Here is a 27663-nt window from a genome sequence, read left to right as displayed (position 1 = left end):
AAAATGATCGCGATTTCAGTCCGTTGAAGCTGTGAAAGAAAAAGCGGCACGCTTCATGCAGGAGCTCACAGAAAAAGACTTCCAGCACTGTTTCGAACAATGGTAAATTCGCATGGAGCGTTGTAGGGATAGGGGAGGTGTGTATATTGAAGGTGATAATAACTAAATATGTATAAATTAAAAAAAAATGTTTTATAGCAATAATCTCGTTATTTAATAGCCACACCTCGTATACTTTCAAATCATAGTAATAGAGAATATTTTTTTAATTATCTTATTACAATTATTTAATTATAAAGTCGATAATGTCTGCAGGACAATTTTAATTGTGGTGTTCGCTAACAGAGGTAGCTAGGGAGCCTTAAATAAATCCTGTTAAACCTTATCAGCGTAAAAGTAGAGGAAGATGCTTTAAATTATTACACTTTTTTTTTTTTTTAATTTTTTGTTTGCCCATCTGGAATCATTTAGGTACTTGTGTCCACTCTTATCAATAATTCATTGCCAGATTACCTAGCACTTTTTTCCACCCTTATTTCTGGGAGAATGTAAAAATGTAAGCGATTTCAATATTTGTATGGTGAACTTTGCCAAAAAATACTGTGCGCACGTGTCTGACTTTAAAATTATGTCCAATGCTCAACCCCAACGCTAAGTTCTACCTGTAGGTCTTGCGGGGTCAAATGTTTATGTCCTCCGTGACAGTGACAAAGAACGTAGCTATATGGTACATATAACTTTGAACTACCACTAATCATGAAGTGGTACAGATCCTATAACTTGTACAGCATTAAATTAAGGGTAACTAAAAAGTAATTGCATTTTTGTAGATTTAAACTTTTATTTAGAAAACATTACCAGAAAAATTTGATTAAGGCACTACTGAAAGAGAAGATGACAATGTAAGTAAATATTATTTTTCTTCCTAAATACCTTACTATCTGTATAAATTGTCACAAGAATAAATTTGAATGTCCCTTAGAGATATGTCGCTTATGACGGTACGATTGCGTTCAAATTTTCAACAGTAAGATAAATAATAAATTCTTTGAGAAAAGCAAGTTAAATTAAAGTTGCTATTATTAAATTAAAGGAGTCGATATTTTTAAATTGAGGATGTACGAAAAAGTTATTGTCTCATCCATTACATACATTTTACGTTAAAAATGAATTATGATTATAAGTAAACAAACAAACAAAAAAATTAATTTAGCAAATCGAACATTTATTTTATAATTTTGGAAAAAAAAAAATTTTTGAAACAATTCAATACAAAAAACATAACTTTTGAAAATTTGTGTAAAACTTGTGAAAGAATTTAAATAAATTTAGAAAAGGTTTTTATTATTTTTTTTTTTTTTTTTTGAAATCTTCATTAATTTTATGATTAATCGTCATCATCTCTGATTTTCAATTCCCTGGACTGTTCTTGAACCCATTGATACTGTCCAATCAACATCTCTTCGAGCTCATCAGGGAGCATGTCTTCATTATTTGTAGTATCTCTGAAAAGCAAAATTTTAAAAAAAAAATTAAATTTTAATATGAGACCGAACAGTTAGCGAGAAACAAACTCTGGACAGCGGTCATTCTAAGAGAACCGCAATCAGTAACAGCGCTATAATTAGTCAATACTCAAGGAAATGTTACTCACTTTTTTGTAATACGTTTATAGGCGATATTGTGTCGTTTCACTCGGCTATATATATTCTGTAAAATTCAAAATAAGATTTTTAGAAATAACAATTTAATTACTAAATTCCTTAGAGCAGAGGTTCTCAGTTTATAGGTATTGCAGAACATAGATAACGAGATATTTACCTTTCAAAACTTTGATATACCGAATGTTAAAGTTCTATTTATTGGAGTATTGTAGAGTAAATAGGATGGAAATAAATCAATGATGCAAGTTGCATTGCATTATTGCAAGACACATAAATCAATAAGTTTTTTTTTAATTACCATAATAATGTTTAAAGGGTTATCTATACTTTTAATCAAACAAAAATAAATGTAATATAAAACAGTGCTCAATATTTCTGCAGTAATTGCTGGAATGTTCAGTAATGCTGCTTGCAGTAAGTTTTCGAGTTTCAAGTGCAATCATACATTATCATACCTATTTAATAGCAAAAGTCAATTTTTCTTCTTTTTTAATATTCCCATGTAATCTTTTTTTAAAAATATTTTGATAGTAATCCGTGGTTCGAAAAATGGGGTAAAGACTCGTCTGTCAACTAGTTAGACCTACAGCACTTTATGCGATTCTACATAGTTTAGAAATGCTTATGAACATGATTTATCTTCTCCTATTCTATTCATTCATCACGAAAAGAAAAAAAAGAATAGGCATAAGCTTAGATAGAAAGCGATATTTATTCAAATGATAACCAAGTCATAAAATTAAAGTCAGGTAGGTAACCAATACTGTACTCAATCATTCCATAATTTTCACTTTTAATGTTTTTTGGAATAACATAAAAATTTTATACAAGTGAACTATATATTGTAATTATTTCTACCATTCTTTTCACGCAATACCATTGAGAAGCATTGCCCTGGATACCTGTCTGATGAAGTAGCTAGCCGACTAGTGAATTTATTAGACAACCATCTTTTCTAAAAATTGAACATACCTTTGTATCTTTAGTCGGGTAAGGAAAGAGTAGCCTATTTGAATACGTGGTAGGCTTGTCAGACGTTTCTTCTACATCTTTGTACTTCCACAAGTTATAACTGTAAACCAAATGCTGCATTAATGAGATGCGGGGGGGGGGGGGAAATTGCAATTTTATTGATTTATAAAAACTTGTCAATTAATGCTAATTTTGATAATATAGCACCAAATGATGAGTGCTGAACATGTATCAAACCGAGTCTTTTTACAGAAGTAAATTTCGTCGCCATTTCTAATACCTCTCTTTTCTTGGCGCAATTCAAACTTCTATGTTGGATGGTACATGCAAATAAAGTAATTTATACGTTTATTTTTCTTTATAAAAACTGAAAGATGAAGTGTAACTTACAATGGTCCTTTACACTTTAGAGGTTTCTCTAGATTTCGGTCTTTATTTTCCAATACTTTGATGCTTCCCTAGAAAAAAACAAAGAAAGAAACAAGACATTAGCAAGAAGATTAATGAGTATGCAAAAGATGAAAATATTTTACCAATCTAAGCAAATTGGTAAAAAGTAACAATCTATTTATAATTGAAGGAGATTCATGCAAGCTTTTAATTTTTGTAAAAATACGACCAAATATCAAATTATTGTTTATACTGTTGCTACAATTGTTACATTATACCAGCGTGAATGGCTTGAATAAAATCATTTGCCATATATCCAGTAGAAAATGTACAATATTCCTTGATAGTTTGTCTCCTAACGACGTTGAAAGCAATGGCAAAGTTTTTATTTTCTAACTACGTAATGTAGGTGAAGCTGAGAGGTGCACCTTCCCAAAAATGTAAGTACTTGAGCGCTTGGCTTCTAAAAACCATTCCTCTCTATAAACCTTCATGAAAAAAAAAAGGAATACCAGTGATTATTGCATGGGGGAAATACAGTGTTAATTAAAACAGGACAGTTTACAGAACAACTGGTAGGACAGTTCTTTAAGGGTTGATCGGCACGAAAAAGCGTAACATTGAAAAAACACCCAACTTTGGCCCATGCAGCTCAACATTTGACATCAGTCATACATTTCCTAAACATGTGAATCCAATTTATTGTTTATTTTTATACTTTCCAATGCATGTAATAGTATTCAAGTATTTCTTGAATTATCATTCAAACTTTTAAATAATCGAAAATGCGGTTTCTCAGAAAATATCAAACCTTTGAAAGTCTATTCTGTAAATTTGCATATCAAAATAAAAGATTTTCTTAACACATAGATTAAAGAATAGTTTATTTTTGTAAAAAAAAAAGCAGTTATCATTATTATTATTATTACAATGTTTTAATTGTAGAAAAGAACATTCATTTTTTTCTTTAAATCAAAGGGTTTTCCCTTCATTTTGAAAACTTATTTGAAACAAAGAGGTTTTTAAGCTATATGTTATAAAGAGGGAATCTACAATATTCTCTAATGTGTTCGGATGAAATTTTTGTTCATACACAATACTCTCTAATAAATTGTACATACTAGGATATCGTTCAATTCTTTGGCATCTTTAATAGGTGGTTTTTCACATTTTGATGTTGACGGTATAGGTTCTTCTAATGACCCAAAGTTACTTTTATTAAATGACGTACTCGGTCCGGCACAATCACTGTCTATTTTGACTTGTGATCTGAAAAAAAGCTGAAATTAATGAATTGAATAAGGGTGCCCTAGTTCTAATAAAAAAATAGGAACTAATGTTGAACACCAATAATTTGTATCTATTTCATTTTTTCTTTATGACAAAGAAGAAATCTCGTGGGAGTACACGTTAACTGGGATAAACGTGTTTGATTAAAAATAGTTTTTAAATTTTCTAAGCATTGTATGCTGTTTGTTGACTTACTTTCTAATAAGTCATTTTTTGAAAAATACTAATAAGAAAAATAGACAAATGATAAGATTTTACAGCTAAAAACATCTATTATTAGGAGGAAAATGTTTTAATGATACATATATTAAAATAGCAACGGCATTATGATATATGCAAATAAAATAATTCATATTCTAATTTTAAAAGGGAAAGTTAACTTACAATGGTCTCTGAGTATTCCTACGATTTCTGGATAGTACGTAGTTGGTCTAGAAATAATGAAAGGAGACATTAGTACTTCATGAAAAAAGTAAAAACTAGTTATATTTAATCAGGCTTAATGCATTGATAAAAACGAACAATCTATTTGTAATTGAAAGAGAGACACTCATGCTTTTAATGTTTGTAAATGTATGACCTAAATTTGTATCGAATAATTAAAATATTCTTTATACTACTGCTATAATTGTTGCATTATACTTGTGTTAGTGGCTCGAATAAAATGTTTTAAAATATTTCTAGTAGAAAATTTACAACATCCATTGATAGTGTGTCTCCTCACGCCAGTTGACGTAGAAAGTAACTGCAAAGTTTCTAGCTCCTAAATACGACATAGTGGCGAAGCTGTGAGATGCTTCCCCCCAAAAAATAAGCGTTTTTTAAGGCGCATCGTCTGGGTTGGTCGTTAGCACCAATAGGGCGTATTTTTATTTTTTTCTATTGCAAAAACTAACGTTCATATTTTTCAAAACTAAAAGGTTTGGTGTACAATACTTTCATACATATTTCAAATAGAACGGCTTTTAAGCTATATTATTTATTCAAGAAAATAGATTTACGGGACGATAATTTTATATGATTGCATAACTTCCCTTTAGTAAGTGTAAGAATAGATAGTCGCTTTACTGTTACGTGGGGGAGCGCTAACCCTCAAAATTTAAAGCTTAAATCCTGTAAAATTACCACACAATCGAGCTAAAATTTACAGAGTAATTAGTAATAATAAATTTGGAGGTCCTTACAAAGCATGAGGGTAAGGGTAACTCCTTTCCCATTTAAAGTACAGCGTCGGGACCCTTAAAAGAACGTCTACATAAAATTCTAAATCGAATGACACCTTATTCATGAAAATCAGTCAGCGCGTTTAGGCGCTATGTTGTTTCCAAATAGGTAAAACTATCAAGAAGAACAAAAATATTTTATGAAAATGTCGTTTTTGCTCTTTTTCGACAATCTTTTTTTCGAAATCTATTTGATCTGAGTTGTTGGAAAAAATAGCAGTTATAAAGGGGTAATTGCTCTATACGTTAATGAAAATGTGGGATTTTTATCTATAACAAGAACAGAGAAAGAAATTGTCAGAGTTGGGTGTTTTTAAACGTTACACTTTTTCATGCTCTTTTTGAAGATCAACCTCTTAATATAATATACATCTGTCATACCGAACAGTTTTAAAGAAAGAATGCACAAAATTCTCAAATGTGTTTGCATGAAACTTATGTTTACACTCAATACTCCCAGATAAATTGTACATACCAGTATATCGGTTAAGAGCTCAACATCTTGTTCCATCGGCGGTTCAAATTCAAATTTTGACGTAGACGGTATAGGTTCTGGAGACCCAATTTTTCCTGTATTATATGACGTGCTCGGCCCGGCATAATCACTGCCTATTTTAAGTTGTGAACTGTAAAAAGCTGAAATTAATTAATTGAATAAGGCAGCCCTAGTTCTAATAAAAAAACAGGAACTAATTTTGAACACCAATAATTTGTACCTTAAGGCTTTTAACCTGCAAATGTAGCTCTCCAAAATTTAAATATTTCTTTAAAAAAAAAATTCAAATCTACTTAAATTGTCTATGGTAATCTATACAAATAAAAATATATTGTAAATGTTAGTTTGTTCAAATTTTTTAAGTTTTTCACTGATAGCTTTGAAATTTTTACACGACTTTGTATTCGAATATGCATATTTTACACGCTATACTAAATACTCGTATATTACGATTCCATATTAATATTTCCGACATACAAAAAAATTATTAAACTGTACTGAAGCCAAATAAAAGCGTACAGAATTCTAAATGTTATCGGCAGATCGCTCTTACGTCGTGCTTGATGAAAGCTCTAGAGAGAATGATCAGATTTTGATTAGAAAGGTGGCTGAAACACAATCGTAAGTTGCCTCACAGCCTATTTGGTACCAGAAAAAGTAAATCTGTGAATGATTCTAAGATTTACATAAAGTAAGTTACCTCTTTAGGCATTTTTTCTAGATTTTATCTCTGCCCACATAAACGTACCACTATCACTATTGTATGAAAATATGAAGGCTCTAAGCCTACCACCTAAATTAGTCTTTATCTACTTAAATTTTTCTTTAAGACAAAGAAGAAATCTCGTGGGAGTACACGTTAACTGGGATACATGTGATTGATTAAACATAGTTTCCAAAATTTCCAAGCATTAAACGCTGTTTGTTGACTTACTTTCTATTAAGTCTCTTTTTGAAAAATACTAATAAGAAAAATAGACAAATGATAAGATTATACAGCTAAAAACATCTATTATTCGGAGGAAGATGATTTAATGATACATATATTAAAATAAATGTGGCATTATGATACATGCAAATAAAATAATTCATATTCTAATTTTAAGAGGGGAAGTTAAGGATAACTTACGATGGTCGTCGAGTCTGCCTAAGATTTCTGGATAGTGCGTAGTTGGCCTAGAAATAATGAAAGGAGACATTAGTAATTACTACATGAACAAAGGTAAAACTTATTATACATTATAAGGCTTAGTGAATTGATAAAAAGCAATAATTTATTTATAATTGAAGGAGACGCATTCATGCTTTTAATGTTTGTAAAAGTATGACCTAAACCTGTATCGAATAATTAAAGCATTCTTTATACTACTGCTATAATTGTTGCATTATACTAGTGTTAATGGCTCGAATAAAATGTTTTGAAATATTTCTAGTAAGAAAATGGACAACATTCATTGATAGTATGCCTCTTCTCGCTTGTTGACGTCGAAAGTAAAGGCGAAGTTTCTACCTTCTAATACGACATAGTGGCGAAGCTGTGAGATGCTTTCCCAGAATGTAAATCCAAGAGTGTTTGGATTTAAAAGCTAAAACCATTCCTTTTGTACCCTTATGAAAAAGAAGGAAGACCAGAGGTTAGTGCGGAAAAATACAAACGTGATTATCAGTTTACAGCACAGTTAACTATCTCGCTTCGAGTTTTTATAACAATGCTATATAAAAAGTTTATGGAGGTTTTATTTTGGTTTTAAGAACAGCTAAACAGATCTGTGGAATTAAGCTCTAGTAGACGATTAATATAATGCACTATATATTATTCGAAATCTATAAATCACTACCTATATGATTTTTATGATAATCGATACCCATGGGAGCATGATTACAGACCATTTTTGGATGTTTTTCTCTACTTGAAAAAAAAGCTTTTTTTTAAGGTGCATTGTTTGGGATGGTCGAGGAGGGAGTATTTTTATTTTTTTCTATTGTAAAATCTAAAGTTCATTTTTTTTTCAAAACTAAGCGGTTCGGTCTTCAATATATTCATACGTACTTGAAAAGGAAAGGCTTTTAAGCTATATTAAAACTGTTCAGTATGGCAGTTGTATAAGGGTTGATCATCAAAATGAGCACGTAGAAGCGTAACATTGAAAAACACTCAATTTTGACAGTTCTCTTTTTCTATAAAAGATAAAATTCCCAAATTTTCTTTATAATATACGGCAAATCCCCCTTTATAAGTGTAATTTTTTCCCAAAGTTGCTGAAAATGAGCAAAGACGGTATTTTCAAAAATTGTTCCTTTTGTTGTTACCTTTTTTGTAAACAACGAAGCGCCTAAATGCGCTGACCGATTTTCATTAATGAGGTGACATTCGCTTCGGAATTTTATGTAGATGGGCCTTTTCGAAGTCTCGACGCTGTACATCGAATGGAAGATGAGTTAGCCACATGTATGAAAGCCCCCCCCCGTTCGAAATTATTATTACAAAGAACTCTATTAATCTTAGCTCGATTTTGATAAAATTAGGAGGGTGAAAGGGTTAGGGCTCCTTTACGGAACGTTAAAGAGACGTCCTGTTCTTACTCTAAATGGAAGTAATGCATTCATTTAAAATTATCGTCCCGTGAACCAGTTTTCTTAAATGATTTATATTATCTCCTTACAAAAATCTTACAGTTCAAAAAGGTAATTATAAGGGTTGATTAAACGCCAAAAGGTAAACAAATCAGAAGTACCCACTATTTTATTAATAGTTCATTATGATATCATTTAAGCGATTTTACAATTTTAAAAGGAGAATGCTCAAAATTCTCAAATGTGATTGTATGAAACTTTTGTTAATATTCTAAGATAAATTGGACATACCAGTATATCGCTTATCAGTTCATCATCTTCTTCAACTGGCGGGATAAAGTCACATTTTGAAGTAGACGGTATAGGCTCTACGAGAGACCCAGTGTTACCTTTATTATAAGACGTGCTCGGCCCGGCACAATCACTTTCTATTTTAAGTTGTGAACTGTAAAAAGCTGAGATTAATGAATTGAATAAGGCAGCCCTAGTTCTAATAAAATAGGAGAAACTAATATCAAAAAACCAATAATATGTACCTTAAGGCATTTTATCTTAAAGAAAATGTAGCTCCTCAAACTTTATATAATTCCTACCAAAATTTAAATCTATCTAAAGCATCTACGGTAATCTATTAAATCGAAATATAAATGTTCGTTTGTTAAAAATTTTTAATCTTCCACAGTTCTTCATTGAACCAATTGAAATTTTTACACAAAGTTGTAATCAAACACGCGTATTTTACACGCTATACTACATGTGTTATTATTCTATATCAATCTAATCTACTTACAAAAAAATATTAAACTGAATAGAAGCCGAATATAAGCATACAGAATTCTAAATTTTTCGGCCGATCGCTCTTAAATCATGCTTGATGAAAACTCTAGAGAGAATCATTAAATTTTGATTAGAAAGATGGCTGGAACACCATCGTAAATTGCCTCACAGCATATTTGGTCCCAGAAAAAGAAAATCTGTGAATGATTCTAGGATTTACTTAAAAGTAAATTACCTCGTTAGGCATTTTTTAGATTTTATCTCTGCCCACGTAAACGTACCACTATCACTATTGTATGAAAATATGAAGGCTCTAAGACTGCCACCTAAGTTAGTCATTATCTATTTCATTTTATCTTTATGACAAAGAAGAAATCTCGTGGGAGTACACGTTAACTGGGATACATGTGATTGATTAAAAATAGTTTCCAAAATTACCAACTTTAAAGGTGTTTGTTGACTTACATTCTAATGAATAAAATAATTAAATGATAAAAAAATACGGCCTACAGATATCCATCAACTGCAGGAAGATATCTTAAAGATATAAATAAATAAAAATAAATAACAATGGCCATATGATACATGCAAATAAAATAATTCATATTCTCATTTTAAGGTAAAAGTTAAGGATATCTTACAATGGCCTTCGAGTCCTTCTACGATTTCTTGATACTTCGTAATTCGCCTAGAAAAAACGAAAGGAGACATTAGTAAGTATTTCACGAAAAAAGTTAAAACAATACGCATAATCAGGCATAGTGAATAGATAAAAGCAACAATCTATTTATAATTGAAATGTGTTGGTATGAAACATTTGTTGATATTTTAAAATAAATTGTACATACCAGTATTTCGCTTAATAGTTCATCGTCATCATCCATTGGCGGGTTGATTTCACACTTCGAGGTAGACGGTAAAGGTTCTTCTGAAGACGCTGTGTTAACTTTATTATATGACGTGCTCGGCCCGGCACTATCACTGTCAATTTTAAGTTGCGGCCTGAAAAAAAAGGAAATGAATAAGGCACCAGTAGTTCTAATACCAAAGCAGAACCCAATGTAAAAAATTCAATATGTACCTTATAGCTTTAAAAAATGTAGCTCCTCAAACTATATATATTTCCTGAAAAATTTAAATCTAAGTGAACCGTCTACGGTAATCTATATAAATAAAAATATAAATGTTTGTCTGTCAAAAATTTTGAATCTTCCACAGTTCTTCATTGAACAAATTGAAATTTTTACACAAAGTTGTAATCAAACCCGCGTATTTTACACGCTAAACTATATGTATTATTATTCCATATCAATCTAATCTACTTACAAAAAAATATTAAACTGAATGGATGCCTAATAAAAACATTTAGAATTCTAAATGTTATCGGCAGATCGCTGTTACGTCATGCTTGATGAAAACTCTAGAGAGAATCATTAAATTTTGATTAGAAAGATGGCTGGACCCCCATCGTAAATTGCCTCACAGCATATTTGGTCCCAGAAAAAGGAAATATGAGAATGATTCTAGGATTTACATAAAGTAAATTACATCTTTAGACATTTTTTCTAGGTTTTATCTCTGCCCACGTAAACGTACTACTATCACTATTGTATGAAAATATGAAGGCTCGAAGACTGCCACCTAAGTTAGTCTTTATCTATTTCATTTTTTAATTATGCCAAAGAAGAAATCTCGTGGGAGCACACGTTAACTGGGATACATGTGATTGATTAAAAATAGTTTCCAAAATTACCAACTTTAAAGGTGTTTGTTGACTTACATTCTAATGAATAAAATAATTAAATGATAAAAAAAATACGGCTTATAGATATGCATCAACCGCAGGAAGATATCTTAAAGTTATAAATATATAAAAATAAATAACAATAGTAATATGATACATGCAAATAAAATAATTCATATTCTCATATTAAGGTGAAAGTTAAGGATATCTTACAATGGCCTTCGAGTCCTTCTACGATTTCTTGATACTTCGTAATTCGCCTAGAAAAAACGAAAGGAGACATTAGTAAGTATTTCACGAAAAAAGTTAAAACAATACGCTTAATCAGGCATAGTGAATTGATAAAAGCAATCATCTATTTATAATTGAAATTTGTTGATATTTTAAAATAAATTGTACATACCAGTATTTCGCTTAATAGTTCATCATCATCATCCATTGGCGGGTTGAACTCACACTTTGAGGTTGACGGTAAAGGTTCTTCTGAAGACGCTGTGTTAACTTTATTATATGACGTGCTCGGCCCGGCACTATCACTGTCAATTTTAAGTTGCGGCCTGAAAAAAAAGGAAATGAATAAGGCACCAGTAGTTCTAATACCAAAGCAGAACCCAATGTAAAAAATTCAATATGTACCTTATAGCTTTAAAAAATGAAGCTCCTCAAACTATATATATTTCCTGAAAAATTTAAATCTAAGTGAAGCGTCTACGGTAATCTATATAAATAAAAATATAAATGTTCGTCTGTTAAAAATTTTGAATCTTCCACAGTTCATCATTGAACAAATTGAAATTTTTACACAAAGTTGTAATCAAACACGTATTTTGTAATAAAACGCGTATTTTACACGGTAAACTATATGTATTATTATTCTTTATCAATCTAATCTACTTACAAAAAAATATTAAACTGAATGGATGCCGAATAAAAACATTTAGAATTCTAAATGTTATCGGCAGATCGCTGTTACGTCATGCTTGATGAAAACTCTAGAGAGAATCATTAAATTTTGATTAGAAAGATGGCTGGACCACCATCGTAAATTGCCTCACAGCATATTTGGTCCCAGAAAAAGGAAATATGAGAATGATTTTAGCATTTACATAAAAAAAATTACCTCTTTAGGCATTTATTCTAGATTTTATCTCTGCCCACGTAAACGTACTACTATCACTATTGTATGAAAATATGAAGGCTCGAAGACTGCCACCTAAGTTAGTCTTTATCTATTTCATTTTTTCATTATGACAAAGAAGAAATCTCGTGGGAGTACACGTTAACTGAGATACATGTGATTGATTAAAAATAGTTTTCAAAATTACAACTTTAAAGGTGTTTGTTGACTTACATTCTAATGAATAAAATAATTAAATGATAAAAAAATACGGCTTATAGATATCCATCAACCGCAGGAAGATATCTTAAAGTTATAAATATATAAAAAAAAATAACAATAGCAATATGATACATGCAAATAAAATAATTCATATTCTCATATTAAGGTGAAAGTTAAGGATATCTTACAATGGCCTTCGAGTCTTTCTACGATTTCTTGATACTTCGTAATTCGCCTAGAAAAAACGAAAGGAGACATTAGTAAGTATTTCACGAAAAAAGTTAAAACAATACGCTTAATCAGGAATAGTGAATTGATAAAAGCAATAATCTATTTATAATTGAAATTTGTTGATATTTTAAAATAAATTGTACATACCAGTATTTCGCTTAATAGTTCATCATCATCATCCATTGGCGGGTTGAACTCACACTTTGAGGTTGACGGTAAAGGTTCTTCTGAAGACGCTGTGTTAACTTTATTATATGACGTGCTCGGCCCGGCACTATCACTGTCAATTTTAAGTTGCGGCCTGAAAAAAAAGGAAATGAATAAGGCACCAGTAGTTCTAATACCAAAGCAGAACCCAATGTAAAAAATTCAATATGTACCTTATAGCTTTAAAAATGTAGCTCCTCAAACTATATATATTTCCTGAAAAATTTAAATCTAAGTGAAGCGTCTACGGTAATCTATATAAATAAAAATATAAATGTTCGTCTGTTAAAAATTTTGAATCTTCCACAGTTCATCATTGAACAAATTGAAATTTTTACACAAAGTTGTAATCAAACACGTATTTTGTAATAAAACGCGTATTTTACACGGTAAACTATATGTATTATTATTCTTTATCAATCTAATCTACTTACAAAAAAATATTAAACTGAATGGATGCCGAATAAAAACATTTAGAATTCTAAATGTTATCGGCAGATCGCTGTTACGTCATGCTTGATGAAAACTCTAGAGAGAATCATTAAATTTTGATTAGAAAGATGGCTGGACCACCATCGTAAATTGCCTCACAGCATATTTGGTCCCAGAAAAAGGAAATATGAGAATGATTCAAGGATTTACATAAAAAAAATTACCTCTTTAGGCATTTATTCTAGATTTTATCACTGCCCACGTAAACGTACTACTATCACTATTGTATGAAAATATGAAGGCTCGACGACTGCCACCTAAGTTAGTCTTTATCTATTTCATTTTTTCATTATGACAAAGAAGAAATCTCGTGGGAGTACACGTTAACTGAGATACATGTGATTGATTAAAAATAGTTTTCAAAATTACAACTTTAAAGGTGTTTGTTGACTTACATTCTAATGAATAAAATAATTAAATGATAAAAAAATACGGCTTATAGATATCCATCAACCGCAGGAAGATATCTTAAAGTTATAAATATATAAAAAAAAATAACAATAGCAATATGATACATGCAAATAAAATAATTCATATTCTCATATTAAGGTGAAAGTTAAGGATATCTTACAATGGCCTTCGAGTCTTTCTACGATTTCTTGATACTTCGTAATTCGCCTAGAAAAAACGAAAGGAGACATTAGTAAGTATTTCACGAAAAAAGTTAAAACAATACGCTTAATCAGGAATAGTGAATTGATAAAAGCAATAATCTATTTATAATTGAAATTTGTTGATATTTTAAAATAAATTGTACATACCAGTATTTCGCTTAATAGTTCATCATCATCATCCATTGGCGGGTTGAACTCACACTTTGAGGTTGACGGTAAAGGTTCTTCTGAAGACGCTGTGTTAACTTTATTATATGACGTGCTCGGCCCGGCACTATCACTGTCAATTTTAAGTTGCGGCCTGAAAAAAAAGGAAATGAATAAGGCACCAGTAGTTCTAATACCAAAGCAGAACCCAATGTAAAAAATTCAATATGTACCTTATAGCTTTAAAAATGTAGCTCCTCAAACTATATATATTTCCTGAAAAATTTAAATCTAAGTGAAGCGTCTACGGTAATCTATATAAATAAAAATATAAATGTTCGTCTGTTAAAAATTTTGAATCTTCCACAGTTCATCATTGAACAAATTGAAATTTTTACACAAAGTTGTAATCAAACACGTATTTTGTAATAAAACGCGTATTTTACACGGTAAACTATATGTATTATTATTCTTTATCAATCTAATCTACTTACAAAAAAATATTAAACTGAATGGATGCCGAATAAAAACATTTAGAATTCTAAATGTTATCGGCAGATCGCTGTTACGTCATGCTTGATGAAAACTCTAGAGAGAATCATTAAATTTTGATTAGAAAGATGGCTGGACCACCATCGTAAATTGCCTCACAGCATATTTGGTCCCAGAAAAAGGAAATATGAGAATGATTCTAGGATTTACATAAAAAAAATTACCTCTTTAGGCATTTATTCTAGATTTTATCACTGCCCACGTAAACGTACTACTATCACTATTGTATGAAAATATGAAGGCTCGACGACTGCCACCTAAATTAGTCTTTATCTATTTCATTTTTTAATTATGACAAAGAAGAAATCTCGTGGGAGTACACGTTAACTGGGATACATGTGATTGATTAAAAATAGTTTCCAAAATTACCAACTTTAAAGGTGTTTGTTGACTTACATTCTAATGAATAAAATAATTAAATGATAAAAAAATACGGCTTATAGATATCCATCAACCGCAGGAAGATATCTTAAAGTTATAAATATATAAAAATAAATAACAATAGCAATATGATACATACAAATAAAATAATTAATATTCTCATATTAAGGTGAAAGTTAAGGATATCTTACAATGGCCTTCGAGTCCTTCTACGATTTCTTGATACTTCGTAATTCGCCTAGAATAAACGAAAGGAGACATTAGTAAGTATATCACGAAAAAAGTTAAAACAATACGCTTAATCATGCATAGTGAATTGATAAAAGCAATAATCTATTTATAATTGAAATTTGTTGATATTTTAAAATAAATTGTACATACCAGTATTTCGCTTAATAGTTCATCATCATCATCATCCATTGGCGGGTTGAACTCACACTTTGAGGTTGACGGTAAAGGTTCTTCTGAAGACGCTGTGTTAACTTTATTATATGACGTGCTCGGCCCGGCACTATCACTGTCAATTTTAAGTTGCGGCCTGAAAAAAGTGGAAATGAATAAGGCACCAGTAGTTCTAATACCAAAGCAGAACCCAATGTAAAAAATTCAATATGTACCTTATAGCTTTAAAAAATGAAGCTCCTCAAACTATATATATTTCCTGAAAAATTTAAATCTAAGTGAAGCGTCTACGGTAATCTATATAAATAAAAATATAAATGTTCGTTTGTTAAAAATTTTTAATCTTCCACAGTTCTTCATTGAACAAATTGAAATTTTTACACAAAGTTGTAATCAAACACGTATTTTGTAATAAAACGCGTATTTTACACGGTAAACTATATGTATTATTATTCTATATCAATCTAATCTACTTACAAAAAAATATTAAACTGAATGGATGCCGAATAAAAACATTTAGAATTCTAAATGTTATCGGCAGATCGCTGTTACGTCATGCTTGATGAAAACTCTAGAGAGAATCATTAAATTTTGATTAGAAAGATGGCTGGACCACCATCGTAAATTGCCTCACAGCATATTTGGTCCCAGAAAAAGGAAATATGAGAATGATTCTAGGATTTACATAAAGTAAATTACCTCTTTAGACATTTTTTCTAGGTTTTATCTCTGCCCACGTAAACGTACTACTATCACTATTGTATGAAAATATGAAGGCTCGAAGACTGCAACCTAAATTAGTCTTTATCTATTTCATTTTTTAATTATGACAAAGAAGAAATCTCGTGGGAGTACACGTTAACTGGGATACATGTGATTGATTAAAAATAGTTTCCAAAATTACCAACTTTAAAGGTGTTTGTTGACTTACATTCTAATGAATAAAATAATTAAATGATAAAAAAATACGGCTTATAGATATCCATCAACCGCAGGAAGATATCTTAAAGTTATAAATATATAAAAATAAATAACAATAGCAATATGATACATACAAATAAAATAATTAATATTCTCATATTAAGGTGAAAGTTAAGGATATCTTACAATGGCCTTCGAGTCCTTCTACGATTTCTTGATACTTCGTAATTCGCCTAGAATAAACGAAAGGAGACATTAGTAAGTATATCACGAAAAAAGTTAAAACAATACGCTTAATCATGCATAGTGAATTGATAAAAGCAATAATCTATTTATAATTGAAATTTGTTGATATTTTAAAATAAATTGTACATACCAGTATTTCGCTTAATAGTTCATCATCATCATCATCCATTGGCGGGTTGAACTCACACTTTGAGGTTGACGGTAAAGGTTCTTCTGAAGACGCTGTGTTAACTTTATTATATGACGTGCTCGGCCCGGCACTATCACTGTCAATTTTAAGTTGCGGCCTGAAAAAAGTGGAAATGAATAAGGCACCAGTAGTTCTAATACCAAAGCAGAACCCAATGTAAAAAATTCAATATGTACCTTATAGCTTTAAAAAATGAAGCTCCTCAAACTATATATATTTCCTGAAAAATTTAAATCTAAGTGAAGCGTCTACGGTAATCTATATAAATAAAAATATAAATGTTCGTTTGTTAAAAATTTTTAATCTTCCACAGTTCTTCATTGAACAAATTGAAATTTTTACACAAAGTTGTAATCAAACACGCGTATTTTACACGCTAAACTATATGTATTATTATTCTATATCAATCTAATCTACTTATAAAAAAATATTAAACTGAATTGAAGCCGAATAAAAACATTTAGAATTCTAAATGTTATCGGCAGATCGCTGTTACGTCATGCTTGATGAAAACTCTAGAGAGAATCATTAAATTTTGATTAGAAAGATGGCTGGACCACCATCGTAAATTGCCTCACAGCATATTTGGTTCCAGAAAAAGGAAATATGAGAATGATTCTAGGATTTACATAAAGTAAATTACCTCTTTAGACATTTTTTCTAGGTTTTATCTCTGCCCACGTAAAAGTACTACTATCACTATTGTATGAAAATATGAAGGCTCGAAGACTGCAACCTAAATTAGTCTTTATCTATTTCATTTTTTAATTATGACAAAGAAGAAATCTCGTGGGAGTACACGTTAACTGGGATACATGTGATTGATTAAAAATAGTTTCCAAAATTACCAACTTTAAAGGTGTTTGTTGACTTACATTCTAATGAATAAAATAATTAAATGATAAAAAAATACGGCTTATAGATATCCATCAACCGCAGGAAGATATCTTAAAGTTATAAATATATAAAAATAAATAACAATAGCAATATGATACATGCAAATAAAATAATTCATATTCTCATATTAAGGTGAAAGTTAAGGATATCTTACAATGGCCTTCGAGTCCATCTACGATTTCTTGATACTTCGTAATTCGCCTAGAATAAACGAAAGGAGACATTAGTAAGTATATCACGAAAAAAGTTAAAACAATACGCTTAATCAGGAATAGTGAATTGATAAAAGCAATAATCTATTTATAATTGAAATTTGATGATATTTTAAAATAAATTGTACATACCAGTATTTCGCTTAATAGTTCATCATCATCATCATCCATTGGCGGCTTGAACTCACACTTTGAGGTTGACGGTAAAGGTTCTTCTGAAGACGCTGTGTTAACTTTATTATATGACGTGCTCGGCCCGGCACTATCACTGTCAATTTTAAGTTGCGGCCTGAAAAAAGTGGAAATGAATAAGGCACCAGTAGTTCTAATACCAAAGCAGAACCCAATGTAAAAAATTCAATATGTACCTTATAGCTTTAAAAAATGAAGCTCCTCAAACTATATATATTTCCTGAAAAATTTAAATCTAAGTGAAGCGTCTACGGTAATCTATATAAATAAAAATATAAATGTTCCTTTGTTAAAAATTTTTAATCTTCCACAGTTCTTCATTGAACAAATTGAAATTTTTACACAAAGTTGTAATCAAACACGCGTATTTTACACGCTAAACTATATGTATTATTATTCTATATCAATCTAATCTACTTATAAAAAAATATTAAACTGAATTGAAGCCGAATAAAAACATTTAGAATTCTAAATGTTATCGGCAGATCGCTGTTACGTCATGCTTGATGAAAACTCTAGAGAGAATCATTAAATTTTGATTAGAAAGATGGCTGGACCACCATCGTAAATTGCCTCACAGCATATTTGGTCCCAGAAAAAGGAAATATGAGAATGATTCTAGGATTTACATAAAGTAAATTACCTCTATAGACATATTTCTAGGTTTTATCTCTGCCCACGTAAACGTACTACTATCACTATTGTATGAAAATATGAAGGCTCGACGACTGCCACCTAAGTTAGTCTTTATCTATTTCATTTTTTCATTATGACAAAGAAGAAATCTCGTGGGAGTACACGTTAACTGAGATACATGTGATTGATTAAAAATAGTTTTCAAAATTACAACTTTAAAGGTGTTTGTTGACTTACATTCTAATGAATAAAATAATTAAATGATAAAAAAATACGGCTTATAGATATCCATCAACTGCAGGAAGATATCTTAAAGTTATAAATATATAAAAATAAATAACAATAGCAATATGATACATGCAAATAAAATAATTCATATTTTCATATTAAGGTGAAAGTTAAGGATATCTTACAATGGCCTTCGAGTCCATCTACGATTTCTTGATACTTCGTAATTCGCCTGGAATAAACGAAAGGAGACATTAGTAAGTATATCACGAAAAAAGTTAAAACAATACGCTTAATCAGGAATAGTGAATTGATAAAAGCAATAATCTATTTATAATTGAAATTTGTTGATATTTTAAAATAAATTGTACATACCAGTATTTCGCTTAATAGTTCATCATCATCATCATCATCCATTGGCGGGTTGAACTCACACTTTGAGGTTGACGGTAAAGGTTCTTCTGAAGACGCTGTGTTAACTTTATTATATGACGTGCTCGGCCCGGCACTATCACTGTCAATTTTAAGTTGCGGCCTGAAAAAAGTGGAAATGAATAAGGCACCAGTAGTTCTAATACCAAAGCAGAACCCAATGTAAAAAATTCAATATGTACCTTATAGCTTTAAAAAATGAAGCTCCTCAAACTATATATATTTCCTGAAAAATTTAAATCTAAGTGAAGCGTCTACGGTAATCTATATAAATAAAAATATAAATGTTCGCTTGTTAACAATTTTTAATTTTCCACAGTTCTTCATTGAACAAATTGAAATTTTTGCACAAAGTTGTAATCAAACACGCGTATTTTACACGCTAAACTATATGTATTATTATTCTATATCAATCTAATCTACTTACAAAAAAATATTAAACTGAATGGATGCCGAATAAAAACATTTAGAATTCTAAATGTTATCGGCAGATCGCTGTTACGTCATGCTTGATGAAAACTTTAGAGAGAATCATGAAATTTTGATTAGAAAGATGACTGGACCACCATCGTAAATTGCCTCACAGCATATTTGGTCCCAGAAAAAAGAAATATGAGAATGATTCTAGGATTTACATAAAGTAAATTACCTCTTTAGACATTTTTTCTAGATTTTATCTCTGCCCACGTAAACGTACTATCACTATTGTATGAAAATATGAAGGCTCTAAGACTGCCACCTAAGTTAGTCATTATCTATTTCATTTTATCTTTATGACAAAGAAGAAATCTCGTGGGAGTACACGTTAACTGGGATACATGTGATTGATTAAAAATAGTTTCCAAAATTGCCAACTTTAAAGGTGTTTCTTGACTCACATTCTAATGAATAAAATAATTAAATGATAAAAACATACGGCCTACAGATATCCATCAACTGCAGGAAGATATCTTAAAGATATAAATAAATAAAAATAAATAACAATGGCAATATGATACATGCAAATAAAATAATTCATATTCTCATTTTAAGGTTAAAGTTAAGGATATCTTACAATGGCCTTCGAGTCCTTCTACGATTTCTTGATACATCGTAATTCGTCTAGAAAAAACGAAAGGAGACATTAGTAAGTATTTTACGAAAAAAGTTAAAACAATACGCATAATCAGGCATAGTGAATTGATAAAAGGAACAATCTATTTATAATTGAAATGTGTTGGTATGAAACATTTGTTGATATTTTAAAATAAATTGTACATACCAGTATTTCGCTTAATAGTTCATCATCATCATCCATTGGCGGGTTGATCTCACACTTCGAGGTAGACGGTAAAGGTTCTTCTGAAGACGCTGTGTTAACTTTATTATATGACGTGCTCGGCCCGGCACAATCACTGTCTATCTTAAGCGGTGGACTGTAAAAATCTGAAATTAATGAATTGAATAAGGCAGCCCTAGTTCTAATAAAATAGGAGGAACTAATATCAAAAAACCAATAATATGTACCTTAAGGCTTTTAACCTTAAAGAAAATGTAGCTCCTCAAACTTTATATACTTCCTACCAAAATTTAAATCTATCTGAAGCATCTATGGTAATCTATATAAATAGAAATATAAATGTTGGTTTGTTAAAATTTTTTAATATTTTAAAGTTCTTTATTGAAACCATTAAAATTTTTACACAACGTTGTATTCGAACACGCGTATTTTACACACTACACTATATGTATTATGACTCCACATCAATCTTTCTGACTTATAAAAAAATATTGATCTGTACTGAAGCCAAATAAAAGTATAACGAATTCTAAATGTTATCGGCCGATGACTCTTACGTCATGCTTGATGAAAGCTCTAGAGAGTATCATCAAATTTTGATTAGAAAGGTGGCTGAAACACAATCGTAACTTGCCTCACGGCATATTTGGTCCCAGAAAAAGGAAATATGTGAATGATTCTAGGATTTACATAAAGTAAATTACCTCTTTAGGCATTTTTTCTAGATTTTATCTCTGCTCACGTAAACGTACTACTATCACTATTGTATGAAAATATGAAGGTTTGAAGACTGCCACCTAAGTTAGTCTTTATCTATTTCATTTTATCATTATGACAAAAAGAAATCTCGTGGGAGTACACGTTAACTGGGATACATGTGATTGATTAAACATAGTTTGCAAAATTTCCAAGCATTAAACGCTGTTTGTTGACTTACTTTCTAATAAGTCTTTTTTTGAAAAATACTAATAAGAAAAATAGACAAATGATAAGACTATACAGGTAAAAACCTCTATTATTCGGAGGAAAATGTTTTAATGATACATTTTAAAAAATAACAATGGCAATATGATGCATGCAAATAAAATAATTCATATTCTTATTTTAAGGTGAAAGTTAAGGATATCTTACAATGGCCTTCGAGTCCTTCTATGATTTCTTGATACATCGTAATTCGTCTAGAAAAAACGAAAGGACACATTAGTAAGTATTTCACGAAAAAAGTTAAAACAATACGCTTAATTAGGCATAGTGAATTGATAAAAGCAACAATCTATTTATAATTGAAATGTGTTGGTATGAAACATTTTTTGATATTCTCAAATAAATTGTACTTGCCATTATTGCGTTTAGCAGATCATCTTCTTCCATTGGTAGGTTGTAACCATATTTTGATGTAGACGGTATAGGTTCTTTTGGTGACCCAATATTATTTCTATTATATGACGTGCTTGGTCCGGCACAGTCACTGTTTATTTGGAGTTGGGTCCTGAAAAAAGTGGAAATTAATAAGGCACCAGTAGTTCTAATACCAAAGCTGTAACCAATGTAAAAGATTCAATAATGCGCACCTCAAAATTTTATCCTCGAAATGTAGCTTCTCAAAATTTACATACTTTTTAAAGAAATGCAAATCTTTTTGAAGTATCTATGGTAATAATTAATAAATAATAAATTAAAATTATATTTTTTAATGTGTGGAATAATATAAAAACAAAATGACAAAATTTTGATTTAATGGAAGCGTTAAAAGAATCGATAGTTGCGATTAATGGAAGCAATGAATATTATCTTCTGTAATGAGCAGGATAAGTTCTTTAAAAGTATACCCGCTCTATTCATAATAGGCAGCAATATGGTTTGGGCTCAAGTCACACGGAGACCAATAATCGCTTTCTCTTAATAGCACAACATGATAATAACCTTGTTCATTGAAACATTTGGCTTCCAGGTTTAGTAAAAAATATCTACCTAAAATAGAAATCCGCAATATGCGTATCGGATTGTACTTCTAAACTCGTCCTTGCTAATAAATTAATACATATTCTCATTTTAAGGTGAATGTTGAGGATAACTTACGATGATCTGCTAAACTGCGGGGGTTTCACATCCAGATTATTGTCTTTATCTTGTAATACTTCGCAGTTTGCCTAGAATAAAAAATGAAACGAGATATTAGGAAGTACTTACAATTTAAGAAGTTAAGTATTAAGGGTTCGTTAAGCGTCAAATGGGGCTAAATTAGAGTGATGTTTAATTGCTTTTATTGATTCGTACAAAGAAAAGGATTGGTCCGAAAATTGGCAAGAGGGATTGTTTTAGTCCTTTCTGTTGTCAAAATTAATTTTATTTTGAAAGAAACTGGGTGCTAAATTTTTATCCTCGAAATGTAGCTAAATTGATAAAATCCATGAACCCGTCACCCTGAACTAGCTGAATATTAGCATTCCTACAATGTTATATATATTGTAACGAAGTTGACCTGAGCCAGAGAAGAAGGGCCTAGATTGTTCTGGGAGTTGGCTGACCGAAGTCTATAACGGTCCACCATTGTGTAAACAAAAAGACCGGGCTTTACCTGAGCCGGAGAAGAAAGGGATAGATTGTTTAGGGAGTTTAGTGATCGAAGGCTATAACGGTCCACCACTGTGTAAAAGCAAGCCAATGGGGCGGCCCCAGTTGGGGTGGAGGCAGTATGTGTTTTCCCAGCCAATGAGTGGCACGTGGGAGTGAGACAGACGGAGTTAAAGTGGGGCAGTCTCAGTTGGAGTGGGGGAATCGCAGTTGGAGTGCGGCAGACAGAGTTGCTGTGAGTTTGGAGAGACACATTTCGAGAGAGTCAGTGTTGCGGAGTGCTTCAGAGTTAGCCAGTTAGGCGGTTAGTCAGTTAGTGAATAGAGCTTTGTTTGCGCAGCTGAGACTTGTGCAATTCAGTGTAGTGCGGACCAGTAGTCAGTCGTGGAACAGTTTTGTGGTGTTACGTAGTGAGTAAGTAACAGTAAAGTGTTGTGACTGTTGTAAATGGTAACTGTAATGAATAGCGGTAGTTGCTAGTAAATGTTAATGTGCTAATAAATCAAATCACTACTTATAAGTTTAGCGAGTTTTATTATTTATCAAACCCACATATTAATAACTGGTGGCAGTCATTAGTTGTGTAAGTAAAGTTTTTAAATAGTAAAAGGACAAAAACTTTACAATATGTAATACATAATTAGATAAAAAAAAAGCATATTTTTTGAGTAGGCGCTTGTTTGAACTAAACTAATTATTTGATTATAAAACTTCTTTACAAATACTCAAAGAGATTATAATTAATTATAATCTAGAAATTACTGTTACAAGTGGTTATTTATTTATAATTAGCTATGTTTAATTTGTGTTCTTGTATTCTTCAGTAGCGAAAAATTTCGTAATTTAAATATTATGGGTTAAGTATTTCGTTTGTCAAAGAAATAAAAAGTAGAAAAATGAAAAATGCAATCATCCATTTTATTACGGGCCAAGTGGGTGTGGTGAGTAGGTGTGGATTAATAAACTATTCTCGCTTCTGATTGGCTCTCCAACCAATCTACTTTTTACACTTCCACTCTTCAATGTGATTGGCCAATTCATTATAGGTAATTATTGTATTTCTATGAAAAACGAAAGTTTAATTTTTTTTTACTAATTTTTTTTTCACAGATATCATATTACGCAATAAATAATATTTACTGAATCAATTCACTACAGTTCACTTTTATAAACTTATAACTTCAAAGTTTACAATCAAGACTACTCGTTTTTTATACAGTCATAAAATGTTCTGGAACCGTTAGAAGCTTACAGTATATGCTAGGCAAAAAAAAACGTTGCTTTACTAAAAGTAGGATGTTCCACATCATTCTAGATCGTTTCAGACTTTATTCACTAGCTCTTCTAGTGGCTTCCTAGTAAACTAGAGGATTCTATCTTCTCTCAAGAGATGGCTCTAAAGTCGTTTTGTTACAGTTAGAATAACTATTTTTAAAATATATGCTTCAACCCCAAGTTTCGCTTTGCGGATTTCAATAAAATTAATTGTTGTTAGTTTCTCAAACGGGTATAGGGGCGAAGTTCCCTATTTTAAAACGAAACGTAGGCGAGTGGTTTGTGGGGGAAAAAATCAAAGGTGTGGAGGCGAAGCCCCCCCCCAAATGAAATAAAATGATCAAGATTGGAGTGATTGTTAATAATTGTGGTAATAGAATCCGCCATATTGATATATACATTGTAAACAGTGCCAGTAAAAAATGTTTTACATTTGTTTAATTAAATTTTGCGGTTGACATGGTAACAGTTAAACATAATCATTCCAATATTAGGCCACATAGTAGGGGGTCATTTGTTAAAATTTGCCCAAATATTTTGGCCAGCATAAGGGTGTGTAACTAATAAATTCTAAACAATATTAATGAAAATTTAATGCAGTAAAATCACTTAAATTATATTATTTAAATTTGAATATAACACTTGAGCTTTTTCAAATGTTTTTAAATGGCTTAACTTTCGAGCTGAAGTATGAATGAAATGTTAGGTACTCGCTGATTTGTGTATCTTTCGTCGTTTAATCAACCCTTATACTTAACTTTTTTTAACTGTAAGTTTTTATTAGAGATTTTTGTATCTTTTAGACAGATTTCTTTTTAGTTCCTTGATTTGAACAACTTTAAATATATCTAATAAATAAATATTAGGGTATCTAAAATAATTAAATATCCTATCGGCTGATATCTGCTGGGAACAAGGAATACAAAGTTTTTATTAACGCCTTGAAGTTTTGGACGCCCATGCACCTAAACATTTGACATCAAAGTCATAGATTTCCTAAACATGTGAATCCAATTAAATGTTTATTTTTATACTTTCCAATGAATGTAATAGTTAAGTATTTCTACAATAATCGAAATTGCCATTTTTTAGAAAATTCCAAACCTTTAAAAGTCTATTCTGTATTTATTTATTGTTTTATAGCACACTGTACTTTAAACAAGGAGTTGGCCCGATTAACATTTATTAATATATAATAATTTTAATAAAACAAAAGTTCGTGCTAAGTTATACAAACAAGAGAAATTAAAAATAATAATAATAATGAAAAGATATCCATCAAAGGTAACAAACAGAATAGAACTTTGAATAAACTTAAATATTAAACTGAACTTCAGACATAAATATATAATTCAAACTTAAAAAAATAAGAATGCATCGTAAAACTAAAAGAATTTAATATTTAAAAATATTTATAAGTAATAATTAAACTACCAATCATTTAAAATAAAACTTCTGCATCTTATTTATTGCCTTACATACAAAATTAAATATTTGATCAATATTATTGACTGAAGTAATTGTTAATAACTGTTGGTAGTAATCATGAAAAGATCTTTCAGTATCATTACTTCCTGGGAGAATGGTTCTAAAAGAATTCAATGTTGGACATTCAAACAAAAAATGCATTAAAGAGTCGGGCTTCATCATACTACAAATTATACAAATATTGTTGCTATCAAATTCAAATTTACTGTTGTTAAAATATAAAATAAATTTTGCTAAATTGGCCAAACGTAATTGAATTATTATTCTTATTTTTTTTAATGTTACAGTTAAATTTTAAATCCTAGAGTGCTTAGATTTCTATACACACAATTATATTTAGAATTAAATACTGATTCAATATCTTTACTTAAATAGTTATTGGTTAATCTGGAGATTATATTTTTTAATTCGATTTTAAGATAAATTGGATCTCTAGATAAAGACTTGTCTGGGTAGCCAATAGATTGTAACTCGTGTTTTAACTGAGAAACCCAGTTATAGGTAAGATTGCCGCCTTTGAAATCAATTTTGTAAAGTAAGTTAAGGAGAATTAGGGGTAGTCTATAGGAAGGCATATTCAGAATTTTTATAAACAACTTTAGCATAGCTTTAATAATATTTACTTTTAAAGGTTTAACCCCACACTCGAGACGGACAAGATAGTTAGGACAGATTCTTGGCAGATTATAAATCCATTTCAAAAAACTGAAAGTTGAACTGGTTCGATATCATTAGCGTACCTATAAGCCTCTGTCTATTCTGTAAAGTTGCATGTCTGGTGTACAAATGTTATTAACATGTGGAATAAGCAATAGTTCAATTATTCTTGTGAAATCAAAGTGTTTCAATTTGAATACATATTTGAAGTGGAAAGGCTTTTAAGCTAAGTTTTAAAGAGGGAATATACAAAATTCTCAAATGTTGTAGTTTTCTTCACAGTCAATACTCTAAAATAAATTGTAAATACACTACAATGCGTTTACCAGTCCAGTATTTTCTTCCATTGCCTGTATGAATTGAGATCCAGTAGTATTAGAATTCTTAGTGTTGTCTTCTTCATCTGGCGATTCATTACTACATATACTGGATGACTTGCTTGGCCCATCGCTGTTTTTATCCATGATTTTTCTAGGCAACCAGAAAATGCTGACATTAATGAAATGAATAAAGTAGAACAAGTTTGAACAGCAAAGCAACAATGTCAAAAACAAAATAAAATATTTATACTTAACTATTTACCTTCAAAAAGTTGATTCTCAAAAATTTTAAAATGATACTAAAGGTTTCTACGGTTGCTATAGGAATAAATAATTTATAAAAATATAAAGCATTATTTTATATTAAATCCAAAGAACATAATTTTTGGCACAATTTTATGTAATTTCGTATAGAATTCTAGATGATACAAGAAATGTCTGCGTTATTTACCAGCTGTATATAGCACAAAATGATTTTTTTTTTTTTTAAATTTAGATTGTTATGAATGATGAGTCTAAACGATTTTTAATGATGATCGATTAATATTATTGTTGTACAGTAGGTTTAGGTTAATGATGTGATAAATTACTAATTACTAAATTTATTAATTTAATAAAATA

At 30.4% G+C, this 27663-nt stretch overlaps 1 protein-coding gene across 3 annotated transcripts; it reads right to left on the bottom strand.

The window, feature by feature from the left end:
* Positions 1-823: 823 nt before the first annotated feature.
* Positions 824-27495, bottom strand: LOC141461796 (uncharacterized). Of its 3 annotated transcripts, none has more exons than XM_074143135.1 (32): positions 27049-27117; positions 22808-22878; positions 22300-22376; positions 22067-22217; positions 21860-21906; positions 20711-20874; positions 20504-20550; positions 19393-19552; positions 19203-19249; positions 18094-18250; positions 17904-17950; positions 16793-16949; positions 16603-16649; positions 15475-15631; positions 15285-15331; positions 14161-14314; positions 13971-14017; positions 12848-13001; positions 12658-12704; positions 11534-11687; positions 11344-11390; positions 10235-10388; positions 10028-10074; positions 8901-9054; positions 7165-7211; positions 6015-6165; positions 4701-4747; positions 4148-4295; positions 3027-3094; positions 2637-2736; positions 1655-1710; positions 824-1505 (listed from the first exon to the last, which is right to left on the bottom strand). In XM_074143135.1, exons 5-32 carry the CDS (start codon positions 21894-21896, stop codon positions 1388-1390), a joined length of 2760 nt encoding a protein of 919 aa, XP_073999236.1. In that variant the 5' UTR covers positions 21897-21906; positions 22067-22217; positions 22300-22376; positions 22808-22878; positions 27049-27117; the 3' UTR covers positions 824-1387. The 3 variants fall into 3 exon arrangements, with proteins under 3 accessions (XP_073999236.1, XP_073999235.1, XP_073999234.1); XM_074143134.1 differs by having other exon boundaries at positions 1186-1505; positions 20711-20864; XM_074143133.1 differs by lacking the exon at positions 22300-22376 and adding an exon at positions 27305-27495 and having other exon boundaries at positions 1188-1505; positions 20711-20864; positions 27049-27193.
* Between the last annotated feature and the right edge of the window lie 168 nt (positions 27496-27663).

This window comes from Rhodnius prolixus, unplaced genomic scaffold (assembly GCF_049639745.1).
Source record: "Rhodnius prolixus isolate KJV_2025 unplaced genomic scaffold, Rpr scaffold_12, whole genome shotgun sequence".
In the NCBI taxonomy this organism is placed as follows: domain Eukaryota; kingdom Metazoa; phylum Arthropoda; class Insecta; order Hemiptera; family Reduviidae; genus Rhodnius; species Rhodnius prolixus.
This window is presented reverse-complemented; position numbering and strand designations above follow the sequence as displayed.

What these genes read in the sequence shown, in the direction of transcription:
- LOC141461796 (XM_074143133.1), bottom strand. Translation starts at nt 27,186, where the DNA reads ATGGATAAAAACAGCGATGGGCCAAGCAAGTCATCCAGTATATGTAGT. An exon ending in AGAAGGACTCGAAGGCCATT is followed by an intron (nt 14,315 to 15,284) that starts GTAAGATATCCT and finishes CTTTTTTTTCAG; the next exon opens with GCCGCAACTTAAAATTGACA. An exon ending in AGAAGGACTCGAAGGCCATT is followed by an intron (nt 10,389 to 11,343) that starts GTAAGATATCCT and finishes CTTTTTTTTCAG; the next exon opens with GCCGCAACTTAAAATTGACA.